General features: G+C 47.8%; 2 protein-coding genes across 2 annotated transcripts in view; one reads left to right on the forward strand and one right to left on the reverse strand.

The window, feature by feature from the left end:
- The window catches only part of CNTNAP2 (contactin associated protein 2), a 1,690,081-nt gene that overhangs the window by 1,011,956 nt on the left and 658,308 nt on the right, over positions 1-19,817 (forward strand). The window contains exon 10 of the mRNA XM_060247763.1: positions 17,777-17,948. Within this exon, the coding sequence (XP_060103746.1) occupies positions 17,777-17,948 (172 nt within the window). The remainder of the gene's footprint in view (positions 1-17,776; positions 17,949-19,817) is intronic.
- Positions 7,100-12,479, reverse strand: CFAP141 (cilia and flagella associated protein 141). The gene is made up of 4 exons (XM_060247764.1): positions 12,405-12,479; positions 10,964-11,004; positions 9,832-9,961; positions 7,100-7,343 (listed from the first exon to the last, which is right to left on the reverse strand). The coding sequence occupies exons 1-4, from the start codon at positions 12,477-12,479 to the stop codon at positions 7,242-7,244; spliced, it is 348 nt and encodes a 115-aa protein (XP_060103747.1). The 3' UTR covers positions 7,100-7,241.

Below are 19,817 nucleotides of genomic sequence, written 5' to 3' on the forward strand. Positions count from 1 at the left end.
TGCTTTAATTTAATCATTATCTGGCTTTCTCCTGTGTTATCTCCTCTTCTGTCGGCTAAGAATGGGGATGCAATTGCCAGCAATTATTGGATCCAATTAAATATATTTTTCACTTTTCATTTCTCTTCCTCACGCATGGCGGCGTGCTCTTATAAATGCAGTGGTGGGCCACTACATTAAAAACACACATGCACATTAGGTGCGAAGAGGAATGAAAAAGGATGAGGGCCTTTCAGCACAATGCAATTGGGACTTTGTACAGTGTGTTCATTTGTTGAAGGCAGCGCATGCTTTCTGCACGGTTGTGGCTTGGCTGGAATGAATCAGCTCATCTCGCAAGAAGTCGCTGGCTGATTTTACACTGGGCAAAAGATCCAGTAATGCTGCGCTTCCGAAAGGGCCCATCTACGTTACAATCCGCCTTCACTTCTGTTTTGCTCCAGTGTTTTGACTGTCATTTACATTTAAAAACCTGAATTGGCTCTGAGAGCGTTTTCGCCGCTGAGTTGCTGCTGACTTTCCAAGACTACTTTTGGATGAGGGTTTTCGAAGAAGCTTCGGATCTAAGGCCATAAGTGTAAATGTTTTACTTCTGTTTGTCACATTGTTTGGTTAACAACAGCAGATGTCCTTTTGAACATCACTTGCTACTGGCTGTTGGTACCTAAGATGTTTCTCAGACCTATAGATCAGCTATGACAATCTGATTTGTATTAATAAAATTGTTAGTAGTTATAAGTAGTAGTGCATATGGCTAAAGCAGAAGATAATACAGAATAGAATGCTTAGGCAAAGTAGTTCCTTTTAAAAGAAAGCATTTGTTTTGACTCTTACCCTGGCTAGAGAAATTGCAAGTGCATTCCACAGGACAAAAGGTGCTGAGGCCATAAAGATGATATCTTTCCTGGGAGACAGGGCAATAAACTCGTTTCTCAAGAGAGAAGAAAGGAACTCTTAAACCTGCCTCCCTCCCCCCCTCCATGGTTTCAAGCAGCTTTTAAGTTTGGCATGCATATCCTGCAGAAACGTATATAACTCAATGACAAGAATCACAGTAAAGCAAGCAAGTGTAGAGGAGAAAGTCCAGGAGCAAAATCTTGAGTGTAGATGAAAAAAATATACTCCGGATTTCCAGAAGGCGATTTCAGTGTTCAGAAAATCAGACCCAAACATGAATGTAGAATCAACCAAAGCTGAGGAAATGCTGTTTTTCTTGAAGAGAGTGCACCTTTATGGATTATGGTTGCACAAGGATCCTGTTTTAGTCTTTACGCTTTTGGCACTCCAACCTTGCATCCTGGGAGAGTGTGTAACTTGTGATTCTCCCAGTGCACACAATTGTCATTTTGTGGGAACAGGCCAATGCATGTGTTCCCACATTTCATTAAGTGTGACTACACACATACAACAAACAATTTCAGACAGGTAGCCATGTTGGTCTGCCATAGAAGACCCAGTAGCACCTTAAAGATCAGCGTGATTTTCAGACTACGTAAAACCAATTTCCCATTAGCCTTACCTCACTCTCACTCTCCTCAGCGGGGCTTCTCGGCAGATTTTGCACAAGCTGCCCCGAGGTTGCAACTTGCTCCACCTCTTTTGCACAGCAAACAAGATCCCCTAAAAACCTGTTTCTGTTTGCTGCGCGAAAAAGGCAAAGCTAGTTGCAGCCCCCGGGCAGATAGTGTGAAATCTGACAGAAGCCCCACAGAGAAGAGGAGCATGAGAGTGGCATAAGGCTAGTGGGAAATCGGTCTAAGCTTTCGAAAATCAAAGCTTCCTTTATTAGACAACCTTCAGAACTTTGACTCTTGGAAGCTTGTATCTGGATACAGTCCTTCAAAGATCCAGGGTCCTGTTTGAGGATGTGAAAATGACATAAGTGTGTGGGTGGAGGAGGGGCTGAAGCTGGTTTTTTCTGCACATTGTGTTCACAGGCAGAAAAGAAGTAATGTCAACGGGTCTTGCCATGTATTTGCTGGGGCCCCGGGCCTCTCTGTCCTCTGTAACTCTGCTGGGAATGTTGGGGGAGGATGTGAGGTTGCTTTTGCTGGCTTGCCTTCTCTTTTGACTGTAACACATGAAGTACACACTACCCTGGTAGGCAGGCTCGTGTCTGGAGTCCAAGGACATGTTAGACCGGGGGTGGCCAAACTTGCTTAACATAAGAGCCACACAGAATAAACGTCAGATGTTTGAGAGCCACACGACATAGGCATCAGCGGAAGGAAGGAAGGAAGGAAGGAAGGAAGGAAGGAAGGAAGGAAGGAAGGAAGGAAGGAAGGAAGGAAGGAAGGAAGGAAGGAAGGAAGGAAGGAAGGAAGGAAGGAAGGAAGGAGGTGGGGAAAAAGCAGATTTAACTGTAAATGCATTCTCCACGTTGTCAGCTGGCTTGGCTTGGAGAAGTGATTTAAAGAGACAAACGCCTTCTCCAAGCCAGCCAGTGGGGCGGTGGGGACTTGGAGAGCCACACAGGATGTGTGAAAGAGCCACCTGTGGCTCCCGAGCCCCAGTTTGGCCACCTCTGTGTTGGACTGTCTTAGCACCTGATGGCACACAAGGAGGCTGGGTGGGAAAATGCTATTCCTGCTTCATGCGGGGCTTTTTGCTCTGAATTTTGGCAGGCTACTAACAGCCCAGGGGAGGAGGGTATATAAATCTGACTCTCCCAGGTACAGCCAGATCTGACACAGAGCGTCATACCTGCTGTAATGTGTCTATCAATAAAACTATTTCTGAATCTCAGCAAGAGGCCTGATAATTGAAGACCGCTCAGGAGCTGACAGGCCATGTGTGACTGGGAGTCATCAAACCCCTCAGCCATTTGGCGCAAAGCTCCTCTGTTGCCCAGCTAGCAAACACAAAGATTTTGTATGGTATGATTTTGTATTGCATGATATGGTATGATTTTGTATAGTACAGCAGACACCAAGTCAAATGGGTTCAGGACAAAATGGAGGCAGTAGAGAAACAAGATAGCAGAGAACTCCTTGCAGAGAACATCATATTAGGCACAGAGAATTTTAAAAAGAGATTAACAGAGGTTATTGTTAGTCTCCTTTAATCCTGCACTAAAATGAGTGGAAAGGGGGAATATGTCTATTTGGTTGCAAATCCAAAAGAGAAAATAGACATGACATTGTGCCTAAAAGCATTGCTAACTTTCAAACACTTGATTTGACAGAAAACTAGATACCCTTTCCCTGATTGTGTGAGATTCAGTTAGACTGAAGCCAGGTTTAACATGTCCTGCACAGGGCCATAGTCAGAAAATTTTAGGTGGGGGGGGGGCCAGGGAATAAAATTTTAGGTGGAGGGGCACCTCGCTCTGGCAGCCCCCATTCTCTCTGCCGCTGCTGCTTTGGCGGCCCCCGATCTCCCCACTGCTCTGTCCACCCCGCCTTCCTCCGTGGGACCTCCTCCCTCCCTCCCACCCACCTACCTGGTAAAGTGCCGGCTCTTTCACGGAGGCCCCCCCCCCTCAGACAATCAGTTGATCGGCGGGAAAAGCGGCACTGAGTAACTCTTATGCCAGCTTTCTGACGCTCTCAGCACATTCAACGCCACTGCTGCCCCAGCGCTGAATGTGCTGAGAGTGCCGGAAAGCCGGCAGAGGAGCCATCAGCCTCAGCTCCACTTTTTCCGCCGGTCAACTGATTATCTTGGGGGGGGGGGCCTCCTTGAAAGAGCCAGCGCTTTACCAGGTAGGTGGGTGGGAGGGAGGGAGGAGGCACCATGGAGGAAGGCAGGGTGGACAGAGTGGTGGGGAGAGAGTGGAGGCCGCGAGAGCAGTGGGGAGAGAGGGGACAGGGAGAGCAATGGCAACAGTAAAAGGAGGGGCCATATAGTTGGGGGGGTGGAGATGCCTAGCCCTCCCAGGGCCCCCGGGGTTACGGGCCTAGTCCTGCAAACCCCAGATGTATAAAAAAATCCAGTGGTTAATAGAGTTCATGCACGTACAGACATTGGACACTGAAATGGGGCAACCAGAACCATGAGGAGGAGACAACAGAAGTAGCCAGCAGTGGAATGAGGAGAAGCAGAGCCGGAGCCAAGGAGAGGAGGAGGATGAGAGGTGAGCCAGCAGTGAATAGGGTCGACAAGTCCAACTCAGGAAATACCTGGGGACTTTGGGGTAGAGCCAAGAGCAAGGTTGAGACAAACACGATTGAACTCTGAAAGGAGTTCTGACCATCAGATTTAACAGGATCACATTTTGTTGAAAATAACAGAGGATGGGGGTGTCTTCTTTTTATAGTCATGGACCTCGGGTCCAATCTTTTTTTTTTTCTTTTTTTTTTTGAGAAGAGGTACTAGATACTATGCTCAAATTTTGGTGCATCTATTTCCCAAAACAGCCCCCCCCCCAGGCCCCAGATACCCGCCCGGGTCATGGGACGGAGACAGTTTTGGTCGCCCTCATGGATGACCTCCGGTGACATCTGGATCGAGGCGGCTCAGTGGTATTGCTGTTGTTAGACCCATTGGCTGCGTTCGATATGGTCGATCATCGGCTGCCTCGCCGACGCAGGAATCCGGGGGCTAGCCTTACAGTGGCTTTCCTCCTTCCTTGACGGTCGGGGACAAAGGGTGGTGATTGGAGGAGAGCTGTCCCAGAGACACCTACTTAATTGTGGGGTGCCTCAGGGGGTAGTTCTCTCCCCGATGTTGTTTAACATCTACATGCGCCCCCTTGCCCAGATTGCCCGGAGGTATGGGCTGGGTTGCCACCAGTGCGCTGATGACACCCAGCTCTATCTATTGATGGATAGCCGGACTGACGATGTCCCTATAAATCTGGACCGGGTACTGCAAGCCGTGGCGGGTTGGCTCAGGCTGAGTGGGCTGAAGCTGAATCCAGCGAAGACAGAGGTCCTTTGCGTAGGTCGCGGCGGGCCAGGAGGGGAGATCTCCCTACCAACCTTTGACGGTGTTGCACTGATACCAGTGCACAGGGTCAAGAGCTTGGGAGTGCTACTGGAGCCTTCCTTGACAATGGAGGCCCAGATAGCTGCCACTGCTAAATCCGCCTTTTTCCACCTTAGGAGGGCGAGGCAGTTGGTCCCCTTCTTGGAACGTAGCAACCTGGCAACTGTGATCCATGCAACGGTCACTTCGAGGCTGGACTACTGTAATGCCTTCTACATGGGGCTGCCCTTATACCGAACTCGGAAACGGCAGCTAGTGCAGAATGCAGCGGCCAGGCTGTTAGTGGGACTACCTCGGTAGGAACATGTACAGCCTAGGCTGCGGGAACTGCACTGGCTGCCAATTGTGCACCGAGTTCGTTACAAGGTGCTGGTTATTACCTTTAAAGCCCTATATGGCTGAGGACCTGCCTACTTTAGGGACCGCCTCTCTCCATATGTTCCTCAGAAAGCACTGAGATCTAGTTCTCAAAATCTTTTAAAAATCCCTGGACCAAGGGAGGCCAGACTGAAAACAACGAGGGAGCAGGCCTTCTCAACAATGGCTCCCCAATGGTGGAATCAGCTACCAGAGGAGGTGCGAGCCCTGCGAGACCTAAATCAGTTTCGCAGGGCTTGCAAAACCGTCCTCTTTCAACTTGCTTTTAAGATGGAACCCAGGTAATGACATCTAGCCATCCTATACATATATCGAACTATAGCACCTTAATCTATAATCTATAATGGTTTTAACTGTTTTATTTAACTTAACTTATGAATGTAACTTAACTATATTTTAACTGTCTTTTATAGTAATGATTGTATTTTATTGTAATCATGGTATATACCATGTCCTGTGAGCCGCCCTGAGCCTGCCTTGGCGGGAGAGGGCGGGATATAAAAATAAATTTATTATTATTATTATTATTATTATTATTATTATTATTATTATTATTATTATTATTATTATTATTATTATTATTATTATATTGATTCCCCATTATACCCTATGGGGACCAGTCTCCAGAGGGTTTAACAGAATGCCCAGCAGACATTCAAACCACCCTCCCCCCACTTTCTCATAACCATGAAGCAGGGGGAGGACCTCCAAACCAGGGGATTCTGTGCCTCCGACTAGGGATTGGCAGTGAGCCAAAGCTTAGAGTGAGAAGTGAACTGGGCCAGATGGGAAGGCTAGGCAGCACAGCCAAAGTAGAGCTGGGAGGTGGGAGGCATTCCTTATACATCCTTCTCTTGTTCAATCCCCAGCATCACCAGCTAAAAGGACCAGGCAGTGGGTGATGTGAAGGACCTCTGCCTGAGACCCTGGAGAGCTGCTGCTGGTCTGAGTAGACAAAACTGAGCTTGAGGGCACAAGGGTCGGATTTGGTATAAGTCACCTTCATATGTTCATTAAGAAGAAGAAGAAGATGAAGATATTGGATTTATATCCCACCCTCCACTCCGAAGAGTCTCAGAGCGGCTCACAATCTCCTTTCCCTTCCTCCCCCACAACAGACATCCTGTGAGGTGGGTGGGGCTGGAGAGAGCTCTCACAGCAGCTGCCCTTTCAAGGAAAACCTCTGCCAGAGCTATGGCTGACCCAAGGCCATGCTAGCAGGTGCAAGTGGAGGAGTGGGGAATCAAACCGGTTCTCCCAGATAAGAGTCCGCACACTTAACCACTTCACCCTACGCTAAATAATGTGTTGCAACTGGGTTTTTGCTATTCTTACACCATAAGTATCCAGTTGCAAAACGCATTATTTAGTGTAGTGTGAATGGGACCCTAAGACTCTGGCCATTTTTTTCTTCATTAGTCCTAAGCCTAACCCAAGGCATGAAACAACCAAAACAAAGCCCTTTCAAGGCCTGTGGATTTTAATTGTGGAAATGGGTGAATGTGCTTACCGCTGCCATTGGAACCAGTGAGTTTAGCAGTACCTCACTTTGACTAATTGTGTGATGGGGCTGTTACTGGGGGGGGGGGACTTCTCAAAGTCTTAATAAAAATATACGTAGAACATAAAACAGTAATTAAAAAATACAGTTGACGTATTTTGGATTAATTGCGTCTCACACCTTCACTTTTTGTTTTGGTTGACCTTTTGCTGTACTTACTATATGATCTGCCCTATCACTTCAACTAACTATCAATAGTCAGACAAACAGTGTCCACATAACCACAAAAATGTCCTTTAATTTTCTTCTGCGATGTGTCCTTTTGCTAGCCAGTGAGAAGAAAATCTTCCTAGGCAGTGAGTGCTGGCTGAAGACCACTTGTGCTTCTTATTACCATGTTCTCTGGACTCCTGCATATGTCCGAGACAAACATTCACAGCCGCTCTACGTAGAATGACTTGCCCAGGTGGTTCAATTCCATCTGGTACTGCAGACGCTCGATGCTCAGGAGATGACGCAAGGCTTCTCGCCGAACCTGCCAAACACAGTGAGGCCAAGAGTGATTCACCATTTGCTGCTGCTCTTAGATCTCCACAATTACTCAAAGATCCGTTTCCTGAGCCAGCTTGGTGTAGTGGTTAAATGTGCAGACTGTTATCTGGGAGAACCGGGTTTGATTCCCCATTCCTCTGCTTGCAGCTGCTGGAATGGCCTTGGGTCAGCCATAGCTCTGGCAGAGGTTGTCCTTGAAAGGGCAGCTGCTGTGAGAGCCCTCTCGGCCCCACCCACCTCACAGGGTGTCTGTTGTGGGAGAAGAAGATAAAGGAGATTGTAGGCCATTCTGAGACTGTCTTGAAAGGGCAGCTGCTGTGAGAGCCCTCTTGGCCCCACCCACCTCACAGGGTGTCTGTTGTGGGGGAGGAAGATAAAGGCGATTGTAGGCCATTTTGAGACTCTGTCCTTAAAAGGACAGCTCCTGGGAGAGTCCTCTCAGCCCCACCCACCTCACAGGGTGTCTGTTGTGGGGGAGGAAGATAAAGGAGATTGTAGGTCACTCTGAGACTCTGTCCTTGAAAGGGCAACTCCTGGGAGAGTCCTCTCAGCCCCACCCACCTCACAGGGTGTCTGTTGTGGGGGAGGAAGATAAAGGAGATTGTAGGTCGCTCTGAGACTCTGTCCTTGAAAGGGCAGCTCCTGGGAGAGTCCTCTCAGCCCCACCCACCTCACAGGGTGTCTGTTGTGGGGGAGGAAGATAAAGGAGATTGTGAGCCGCTCTGAGATTCGGAGTGGAGGACTGGATATAAATCCAATATCATCTTCTTCTTCTGATAGTCACCTTGTCCTCATATCCCCCCATTACTGCTAGTTGCTACAAATGCCCATAACGGCCAACAAAGCAAGGAAATGGTTAGCTTCTAGCTACTCTGCATAAGCCCCAACCTGGTTAGTCCAAGCTAGCCTGATCTTGTCAGACCTTGGAAGCTAAGCAGGGTCAGCTCTGGTTAGTATTTGGATGGGAGACCACCAGGAATGTTCAGGGCAGGGTCAGAGTAGGCGCTTGCCCTGGGCACTGCCAGGGGGCACCGAATTGGGACAGGGGGAGGCAGATCAGCTGCCTTTGCCGCCGAGGGGCAGCAAAAGCAGCCCCATGGCTTCCCCCCTCCATTTTTTGGTTTTGTCCACACTCAAAAAATATGTAGATCTGGCCCTGGTCCGGGGTCACAACACAGAGGCGGGCAATGGCAAACCACCTGCGACTCTTGCCTTGAAAATCTTCTGTAGTGGCCCTAAATCAGCTGTGATTTGACCTCACTCCCTGCCACCCACTAACAGCTGGTCTTCTAGAGTGGATGGAAACACCACAAAAGCATAGAGACTCTTCACCAGGAAGCAGGACAGATGTTAAAAACGGGGGCACGTGCAAACTTGGCTACATCAGTAACTACGATATAAACAAGAAACTGACTGCTGTATTTTTTTTTGTAAACGATTCCATGGTTTACAAATACTGGGTTGTGAGTATAAAACAGGGGAGAAGAGACTCATGACAACCTTAACTTCTTGGAGGAAAAGTGGGATAAAATTGGAAGAAGAAGAAGAAGAAGAAGAAGAAGAAGAAGAAGAAGAAGAAGAAGAAGAAGAAGAAGAAGAAGAAGAAGAAGAAGAAGATACTAGATTTACGCCCTATACTCTGAATCTCAGAGTGGTCACATCTCCTTTACCTTCCACCCCCGCAGCAGACACCCTGTGAGGTAGGTGGGGCTGAGAGAGCTTTTACAGCAGCTGCCCTTTCAAGGACAACTACGAAAGCTATGGCTGACCCAAGGCCATTCCAGCGACTGCAAGTGGGGGAGTGGGGAATCAAACCTGGTTCTCCCAGATAAGAGTCCACGCACTTAACCACTACACCAAACTGGCTAGATCGATTGACTAGGCAGGCCATCAGAATGGGTTGCTGTCCCTCTCCTGCAGAATCTTAGCTGAAAGAATTCACAAAGTGCATCTTTGGTTGGATTTACCAATGCAAAGCAAAGCATTCCTAATTTCTAAGCTCCTCCTCATATCCTATGGATAACGCTTTCCCGGGCTCTTTCCAGGAGCTCCTTTGCATATCAAGCCACACACCCCTGACATAGCCAATCCTCCAAGAGGTTACAGGGCTCTTATTACAGGGCAAGGGTGGCCAAACTGCTCTCAAACATCTGACATTTATTCTATGTGGCTCTTCTGTTAAACAAGTTTGGCCACCCCTGGTACAGGGCCTACTGTAAGCTCCAGGAAGGTTGGCTACATCAGGGGGTGTGGCCCAATATGCAAAGGAGTTCCTGCTACCAAAAAAACCAGCCCTGATGCTTCCCTTCTGGTTCCTCAGCTGACAATCTTCATGGCAGTCAAGATATAGAAAAGTTGGAGGACTCTGGGAAGAGCAGCTGTCCTCCCATTAAATACATGAGGCAAGATTCATAAAAGGGGGGGGGGAGGATTTCTCCCCCTCTGCCTAAAGGGGGTGTGGGAGAACTCACCATCATCAGCTCCTTATTTCCCTGGTAAAGCTCTTCTTTCATTTCTGCCTGCTGCCTCTGCTTGATCTTTGCAAAACTGATGTCGTCACTTTTGGCCAACTGCAGGCTGGCTGCTCGACCAAACTCCCAGCTGCGGCAAGAGAGAGGCCAGATAGGATCTGTGTTACGCATCAGCACCAACACTGGCATTCTCAACTCTGACCTGGATAGTCCAGGCAAGCCCGATCTCATCATATCTCAGAAGCTAAGGTGGGACAACTCTGGCAAGGAGTTGGATGGGAGACCTGCAAGGAATACCAACATTCTGGAGGGGGGGGGGGCGGCTTTATTCAGCCACCTCTTTGAACATCCTCCATGCCCCCAAGTAGGGGGTCAGTCACCAGAGGTCACCATGACTTCTAGGTGCACGCATACACACACACACACACACACGCATGCATGAAGGAAGCAGATGACAGCCAGTTGCTTGGGGGCCTGATAAGAGCCCTCCAGGGGCCTGCTTCGACCCCTGAACTGCAAAGACACCCTGTCATAGAGACTAGGTTAGACAGCCTACAGTATCACCTGAAGTGACATACTCCTCTAACTCTGCCCTCCCCAGAGACAGCCCTGCCCCAAATCTCTCAGCTTCTGCCAAGGCAGTGTTGAGAACTCTAACCCCTCTGTATCCTCACGTCAGGAACTAGTGACATCTTGATAAACAAGGCATCCCTTTCTCTCGATGAGGGATGAAGGTGGCTGTATCCATATATGTGTCCTCAGTACCTAACACAGCACCTTAGTATATGGCAAAACCCTGTGAAATAAGCAATAACAGAAATCATAAATTTGCAAATTATGGTTCGCCATTAATCGCAGACGGATGGCTCTTATCAGTGCGCCGCAGCTGAGTGCCAACGTGGCTTTCAAACTCAGCACAAAAATAGGACAAATCAGGACATGTGCTCGATTTTGGAAGGTTTTGTAATTTATCCTTTTTCAAAAAACCCCCTCCCAATATCTGCATTTTTAGCTGGGTGTCAAAAGCTTTGCAGCCTGCTGGGTATTCTGCATTATTATTTCTAACCCCGAAATGGAGCTTTTTGGTCATTAACATACATAGTGAGAAGAAAGGATCCCAAAATCTCCTTACCTCCGAACCAATTTAGAAAAATCTTGAATTTTCTGTATCATCTGAAAATGCAAGAAAAAGATAATTAGTTCAGAATAAAAGGTCAAGCTTGTGCCCTGATTCTAATGAGGGAAGGGAAAAGCATACAACACGAATGGTCCTTGTAGTGACAATGTTACTTTCAGTGGGTTGGATCCAGTCAGACGTTCCCAAATTCCTAGAGTTGCCATGTCCAATTCAAGAAATATCTGGGGACTTTGAGGGTGGAACCAGGAGACTTTGGGGGTGGAGTCAGGAGACATTGGGGGCGGAGCCAGGAACAAGGGTGTGACAAGCATAATTGAACTCCAAGGGAGTTCTGGCCATCACATTTAAAGGGACAGCATACCTTTTTAAATGCCTTCCTTCCATAGGAAATAATGAAGGATAGGGGCACCTTCTTTTGGGGCTCATAGAATTGGACCCCCTGGTCCAATCGTTTTGAAACTCGGGGGGGGGGGGTACTTTGGGGAGAGGCACTAGATACTATACTGAAAATATGGTGCCTCTACCTCAAAAAACAGCTCCCACAGAGCCCCCGAAACCTCCAGATCAATTCCCCATTATACCCTATGAGAATCGATCTCCACATAGGGAATAATGAAGTGCTCAGCAGACGTTTCCCTCCCCCACCCCCGTTTCTGGCAACTCTGAAGCGAGGGATTGGCATCTCTACTCACGAGTTGCTGCCAACTTCTTCAAAGTAACACAGACACACCATCTCAAGAGGAAGCCTTTCAATCGGAGACTGAAGCCTCCGGAGGTGCAAAGGCACATGGTCCTCTAGGGGCAGGGCTTCCCCCTGCCAGCCAGCTGACTAGGGGTGGGAAGGAGCCTGGGCAATTGGAAGAACCTCTGCAGGGACCTGGGGATTGGCAAGCCTACAAATTCCCCATCCTATGTAGGAATGCATAAATCAGCATTGGCCAAGGACATTCAGATTTGCAGATTTGTACAACAGATTTGATCCCTGTTGTCTAGAAATGGGGATGCCAGCTCCATGTTGGAAATACCTGGAGATTTTGATGGTGGAGCCTGAAGACAGTGAAGGTTTGGAGGAGGGGAGGGACTTCAATGGTGTATAACGGCATAGAGTCCACCTTCCAAGGCAGCCATTTCTCCAGGGAAACTGATTTCTGTTGCCTGGAACCCAGTTGTTGGAATGGGAGATCTCCAGCCGCTGCCTGGAAGCTGGCAACTCTATCTAGAGATCAACTGTAAGAGATATCCAGGCCCCATCTGGCAGTTGGCAAGTTAAGTTAGAATTAAAGTTGAATTTTTTTCACTGAAACTGTGTGCCTCCGTTTCCTCCTGTGGATTTGAAAGCCATCCTTCAAGTCGAGCTCCCTTCCCTACCCTCTGCTTGCCACTTGGCAGCTCTGAGCCCCTGCTGTGTTTGTCTCCCTGCCGCTCCAAGTCCTACCTGCTCCTCTTTCAGTATCTGCTCACGGGTGACCGTGTGGCTGATTTTGCCTCCCTTGTCCTTGGAGGGTGCCATGGTGCTGGGCTAGGCTTTGAGAAACCTCCACTTTCTGTGTATCTCTCCTCCTTCCCCAGGATTCTGGTCTGTCCCAGGGCTTGGTGCAGTTGGTGTCCTCGGTTGCCGTGGCAGCAGCCCATGCTTTCATAAACACAGGGCTCTTGATTGGCTGATGCCGGTTGCTTTGCTGATGAACAACAAAGCCCGCCTACCAGCAGCTTTTGTGCGTTCCATGCTGGATTAATATTTGAGGGAATTTCTGCTGAACTCCTGGTGGAGCCGGGATCTCTCTCCCTTTGAAATTATTCCATGTTAATGTATTTCCAGAACATTCTAGGGGGAACTCAGATACACCCCAGGGAAATGTGACCATTTTCACCTTTTTTTTCCCCCCTGTGGTCCCTCTGGCAAGTTCTTCACTACCATTCCCAGCCTGTGCAGGCTGCAGGGTTGCCAACCTCCAGGTGGGGCCTGGAGACTTCTCAGAACTGGAACTTTTCTCCAGATGATCGAGATGAGTTCCGCCGGAGGAAATGGCTGCTTTGGAGGGTGGGCTCTGTGGCATCAAAGTCCCTCCCCTACCCAAACCCTGCCCCCTCGAGGCTCCACCCTAAGGTTGCCAAGTCCTATTCAAGAACTATCTGGGGACTTTGGGGGTAGAGCCAGGAGGAACATTGTGAGAAGCATCACTGAACTCCAAAGGGAGTTCTGGCCATCACATTGAAACGGACCGCACACCTTTTAAATGCCTTCCCTCCACTGGAATTAATGAAGGATAGGGGCACCTTCTTTGGGGGCTCATAGAATTAGTCCAATCTTTTTGAAACTTGAAGAGGGTGTTTTGAGGAGAGGCATCAGATGCTATGCTGCAAATTAGGTGCCTCTACCTCAAAAAACAGCCCCCCAGAGCTCCAGATACCCACAGATCAATTCTCCATTATACCTTATGGGAACTGGTCTCCATAGGGAATAATGGCAAAGGTTGATTTTTTTTATAGAGCTATGGTTACTTGTCCTGATAAGTATTGCTATGTATCAGGTGTTATTATGTTGCTACTTTGTTTTTATCTAGTAATCCTAATTTTAATCTGTATGGATTATGTATTCTTTTAATATGTAACCTGACCAACCTTCTATCAGAGTCTATTTTATATTCTTATATATGCCAATAAAGGCTGTCGCGTGTGTGTGGAGTGTCCAGCAGTCATTTTCCTCCCCCACCCCTGCTTTCTGATGACCCTGAAGCAGGGGGGACGGCCTCCAAACCGGCAGATCTCCTGCCCCTAAATTTCTAGGTATCTCCCCATCCAGAGCTGGCAGCCCTGTTTTTGCCAGCTGTGAAGAAAGATTTTTTTTTCTTGACACTTCTCAGATTTGTTTTACTTATTAAAATGCTGACGCCCTGGATCTCCCATCATGGCTCCGGGAAGCTTACAAAAGCCACCCAAACAAGCAACGGAGGGGAGGGGATTAAAATCTCAATTTATTTATTTTTTTAAAAACAGTAGAATAAACCACAGTTCTGCAACATAAAACCCTGCTGTCAAAAGAGTTGCCAGGTCTGAATGTAGGGTTGCCAATCCCCAGGTGGGGGCAGGGGATCCCCCCGTTTGGAGGCCCTCCCCCCGCTTCAGGGTCGTCAGAAAGCGGGGGGGGGGGGAGGGAAATGTCTGCTGGGAACTCTTATTATTCCCTATGGAGATTTATTCCCATGGAAAATAATGGAGAATTGATCTGCGGGCATCTGGGGCTCTGGAGGTACTGTTTTTTGAGGTAGAGGCACCAAATTTTTAGTACAGCATCTAGTGCCTCTCCCCAAAATACCCCCCCCCCCCAAGTTTCAAAACGATTGGACCAGGGGGTCCAATTCTGTGAGCCCCAAAGATGGTGCCCCTATTCTTCATTATTTCCTATGGGAAAAAAGGCATTTAAAAGGGTGTGGTGTCCCTTTAAATGTGATGGCCAGAACTCCCTTGGAGTTCAGTTATGCTTGTCACTCCCTTGTTCCTGGCTCCACCCCCAAAGTCTCCTGGCTCTGCCCCCAAAGTCCCCAGATATTTCTTGAATTGGACTTGGCAACCCTACAGTTGCAAGAACTAAGTTCATAGTGTATTGCTAGAGTATGGGTCCATGGAATTGTTGAGCCTGGAACCTTAAGAAGGCGGGTGGGCACCTCCACAAAATGGCTGCCATGGAGGGCGGGACCTATCCCAAAATGGCTGCCATGAAGCGGCTATCTATCATAGTTTGTTGAGAGTTTCTAAGCAAAGTAGCCTCCTATGAAAGAATTTGAGGGCAGTACCTGGGAAGGGCAGAGTTGGGGGTGGGGAGGAGGAGCTCAGCAGGGATTTGTTGCCATAAAGTCCACATTCTGAAGCTCTGTCATTTCTCCCAGGGAAGCTGGAGTTTGGACTCCAGTTGTACTTCTGGGAAGACACCAGACCCCATCTTTAGGTTCATAAACCTGTGTGCACTTGGAAGTCCATGTTTTCCCTGTGCCTGGGGGCCAATTCAGACTAGGGCTGTGGCACATATTAAGAAAGGGCATCAGCCTCTGCCAACACCATCCCTGCGCATTTTCTTGACCTAAGAACACCCAGGATGATCCACTTTGTTCTGCTGGGAAACTGACATGTAAAGAGCTACCCATAAACAGCAAAGGACACCACCCGTCAGGAAGTTTTCAGTCTCAACCTTGAGATGAATGGGAACTGCACAGTTTTCAGCTTCAATTTGGCATGCGCAAGAAAACTCTTCTAGGCATATGGTAACCAGAGCACAAAATGGTGCTCTGCCACCGATTCAATCAGATGGCAGATTGGATCCAATGCACATAAAGCAGACTTGCTCGTATCAGGTAAAGGTAGCTCTTTGTTTCTTGTTGTTCGAGCGTGAGGGGACAGATGTTCTGCTTCTGTGTAAACCATTGATTGTTGAGAAAGGCTATTAAAAATGTGAGGTCGTGGAAGAATGGGATATGCTGTTCTACGACACTGCTTTCTTTTTTATTTTAAAAAACCGTAATGTGTTCTTTCATTATGTCCACCAGGATTTTATCATAAGTGAGTAATTCCCATTGGCCGTTTTCGCACTTAGCGTTTGCTCCCCTTTTTCCGCGGCGCAATTATGTCCAGAGCATTTTTCTCGTTTTCCCACTAGTGACTCTTTGCGGAGTCGCCTTCCCTGAAGCCCCGGCTCAAATCGTTTTCCCACTGGCATCGGCTTGAGTCCGATGCCCTGTCAATCATTTTTTTTTTAAGCGCAAGTCTGGTTGCGTAATGACGTACTAACGTACTAACGTAACATCGAGCTGCTGCCTCCCCTTCATTTCTTGGACAAACCGCATCACGTGTGCTGCTGCTGCTTATGGATTGGCTGCAGCTGTAGAATCCTCCACAGCCCTTTATGTATTAACGGAAGCATTCACAGTGGAGAATCCTAGCACTAGATTCCCCCCCCCCCAAATTCTGAAGCACTAGATCCCCCCCCCCAAATTTCCTCCGCTCTCTTTCCCCTCCCCGGCTGGCGCTTGCAACGGGGACCTGACTGATTCCTGCTGCCAGAGCTCCCCCCCCCCACTCCATTCTCTCCTTCCCCTTCTGTGGCGCGTGTGAGGAGCTCGGTCGCGTCTACTTTCTAACCGAGCGGAATGTAGCCAGGGAGAAGAATGCAGGACTCCAACTTCCCATTTTATACATGGCGATTTTGTGCAGGTCCAGAAATCCTGGTGGCACAGCTGAGGGAGGCATTCCCTTCTTAAAACACACACACATGGACGCTCTGGCCCGCACCGGCACTACATTCCCCCCCCCCCCCAGCAATGGTCGTTTTCGCATTATCGAGATAACGCAACAGCGGAATAACGCAACTAAAGTCAATAATAATAAAAAAAAATTCTAACGAAACCAATTGAAGTGCCAATTGAGGCTATTCCAGGAGGGGTTTTTTTTTCTATTTGTTAATTTCGAAATATCGCTATTACGCAAAACTGTGAAGTTTAAAAAAAAAAATGGCCGTGCCGGCACTTTGGGGAAGCGCCGCGAAATGCTGATGATTGGCCAAGCGGGTGGATGGGGTGGGAGGACGGAAAGGGAGAGGGTGACGCCCCCAAAGCAGTCGATCCGGCGTGGATGGATTTCGCACAGGAAACTCCGCTGAGTGGATCCGGAGTGGATCCGGAGGTTTTCGGAAACTCCGGCAACTTGCTGAAAAACATACTCCGGCGTAAAATCCCTGAAGCGCCGGAGCAAAGCGCAGCGCCGGAGCAACATGTGCGAAATCCAAGAGAAGATCCGGAGGTAAATGGGGCGCTACGCCGGAGCAAACGCTAGTGGGAAAACGGCCAGAGTGTCCTGTAGCTCCAACATGAAAGACTTCACATGACTCTGTATTCATTAGCCATATGGAATTTTTGAACACAGATACCCTTGCATTTTGAGTGTGTTTGCAAACTGAGTAAAAACCAGCCGAAACTAAACATACCACAAAACTATCTCATATTTTATTATTTTCCTCCTTTCTCTAAAAACACAGTTTTTTAAAAAAAAAATGCAGCTAATTTGGGGGGTGGTATACAAAGGATGTGATCTTGAAAGAGCACCTGGGTTTTGGTCACTGTGTGGCACAGAGTGTTGGACTGGGTGGACCACTGGCCTGATCCAACACGGCTTCTCTTATGAGGAAAAAGGAAAGGTCCCCTGTGCAAGCACCAGTTGTTTCCAACTCTGGAGTGACGTTGCTTTCACAACATTTTCACAGCAGACTTTTTATGGGGTGGTTTGCCATTGCCTTCCCCAGTCATCTACACTTTCCCCCCAGCAAGCTGGGTACTCATTTTACCGACCTCAGAAGGATGGAAGGCTGAGTCAACCTCGAGCCGGCTACCTAAAAACCCAGCTTCCGCCGGGGATAGAACTCAGGTTGTGAGCAGAGCTTAGGACTGCAGTACTGCAGCTTTAACGCTCTGCGCCACGGGGTTTCTCTTATGAGCTATGCATAAGAACATAAGAGAAGCCATGGTGGATCAGGCCAATGGCCCATCCAGTCCAACGCTGTGTCACACAGTGGCCAATATATATATATACACACACACTGTGGCTAATAGCCACTGATGGACCTCTGCTCCATATTTTTATCTAACCCCCTCTTGAAGCTGGCTATGCTTGTAGCCGCCACCACCTCCTGTGGCAGTGAATTCCACATGTTAATCACCCTTTGGGTGAAGAAGTACTTCCTTCTATCCGTTAAAATGCTTCACTTGAATAATGTGACAAATACAACCCCATCTCTCGTCTTATCTGTGTTTTTTAAAACAGGTTTCCTGACACCAATGAATGGCTTGGATCACTCTGTTCTCCACCTCTCCTTCCAAGGTTGCATGCAGTTTATCCACGTGGATGATCAGCTGGTGGATTTGCACGCGGTGGAGCAAGGGAAGCTGGGAAGCTTTGCCAACATCAGCATTGACATGTGTGCCATTATCGATCGGTAAGCAAAAGTTTTCATTAATCGCTTGATGGACTGAAAAAGCATGGAATGGAAGGACAAATATGCAAAATAACTTGCAAGCCCCTTATGTTGTATGACTCCAGTACTGGTCCTCTGCATGTAATTATCTGATTATCTTTGTCATAACTCCTGAGATTTAGAGAAACCAGCAAAAGACCACAAATCTTTACCAGCAATTATCAGTTCATGTGTGGAAACCCACCCGACTCCAATGGATTCTTGAGTGTTGATCTTTGGATCGCTACTAGTAAATGTTCAGGGCAATTCAACTAGAGCATAAGTGTTGCATGACTAATTGATGGGGTGTCAAGTGGTTGCACAGGGCAGATGGTGGGGGAGTAATAATTATACCGAGTTGGCGTGTGGACATTTTTAGGAACCATGTGAAATATATAGAGGGAGTCGAGTGTCATCACCAGCCTAGCTTAGCTCCTCCAAAGCCCACTTCATTTGTTAGCCAAGCTTGCCGCAGAAACCACCTGTAGCTCCTCATGGTCTCTTGGCCGTATCCACATAGCGCTTGAGCACATAAATCCCCTGCAAACTCCTGCAGCTGACTGCTTTAAAACAGCGCAGATGAGCAGTTCTTAAAGGCTTATTCCCCTTTTCTCCAAATGAGCAGACAAATTGCTTTGCTGTCAGTGCACAAGATTAAAATACAGATGATCTGATGCGGAAAGGGACTGAATTCTCTGTTGCTTATTCAGAAGCAGTTTCATCCGCCAGGTGAATTTGCAGCAGCTTGAGATTCCGTTTACTGTGGAAGAGCAGCCTCTTGGAACACGGTCGTAAATGAAGGATCCTCAGGGGGCTGGCTTCCTTTGAGTGTCATCAGAGGGGCTCAGAGGCTTACCCGTAAGAACAGAACACTTTTGTTAACTAACCTAGTTAATGTCGACACAGCAAGAACTGCAATTCAAATAGGACTCTGTATACAATCAGTTTATTTAGCATCTCAGCAGACTTGTCTTCAACTATGGAGAAATGATACTGCTGTAGTCAATGAGAAGTAATCCTGAAAAACTTGCCAGGGCACTTCTCCTGCCATATTATCTATCTATCTATCTATCTATCTATCTATCTATCTATCTATCTATCTATCTATCTATCTATCTATCTATCTATCTATCTATCATCTATCTCTCCATCCCTCCATCCCTCTATCCTCTATCATCTCTCTATCTCTCATGTTAATTTCTAGTCCACCCTATCCCACGAGCAGGCTCAAGGCGGATCACAACAAACTTAAATAATAACAATAGGCAATAAAATTAAAAGTAAATAAACAATTAAAACAATAAAATTACTCCATTTCAGGGGGAAGACAACTAATCAGGGCATAATGCAAACAGAGCTGGAACCAATGATGTTCCAATAGGCTCGATAGATGATGGAATGCTGCAACAGGGAGGCCAGGCTCGATGTACTATGGGCGTCCGCTGCCTCACTTGAAGGCCTGGCAGAACAACTCTGTTTTACAGGCCCTATGAAAAGGTAGTAAATCAGGAAAGGAAAGGTCCCCTGTGCAAGCACCAGTCATTTCCAACTCTGGGGTGACATTGCTTCCACAACGTTTTCACGGCAGACTTTTTACGGGATGGTTTGCCTTTGCCTTCCCCAGTCCTCTACACTTTCCCCCCAGCAAGCTGGGTACTCATTTGACCGACCTTGGAAGGATGGAAGGTGGAGTCAACCTCGAGCCGGCTACCTGAAAACCCAGCTTCCGCTGGGGATCGAACTCAGGTCGTGAGCAGAGCTTAAGACTGCAGTACTGCAGCTTTAACCCTCTGCGCCACGGGTAAATCAAGTAGGGCCCTAATGTCCAATGTCCAATGAAAGTATGTTCCA

This window comes from Heteronotia binoei, chromosome 10 (genome assembly GCF_032191835.1).
Source record: "Heteronotia binoei isolate CCM8104 ecotype False Entrance Well chromosome 10, APGP_CSIRO_Hbin_v1, whole genome shotgun sequence".
NCBI lineage: Eukaryota > Metazoa > Chordata > Lepidosauria > Squamata > Gekkonidae > Heteronotia > Heteronotia binoei.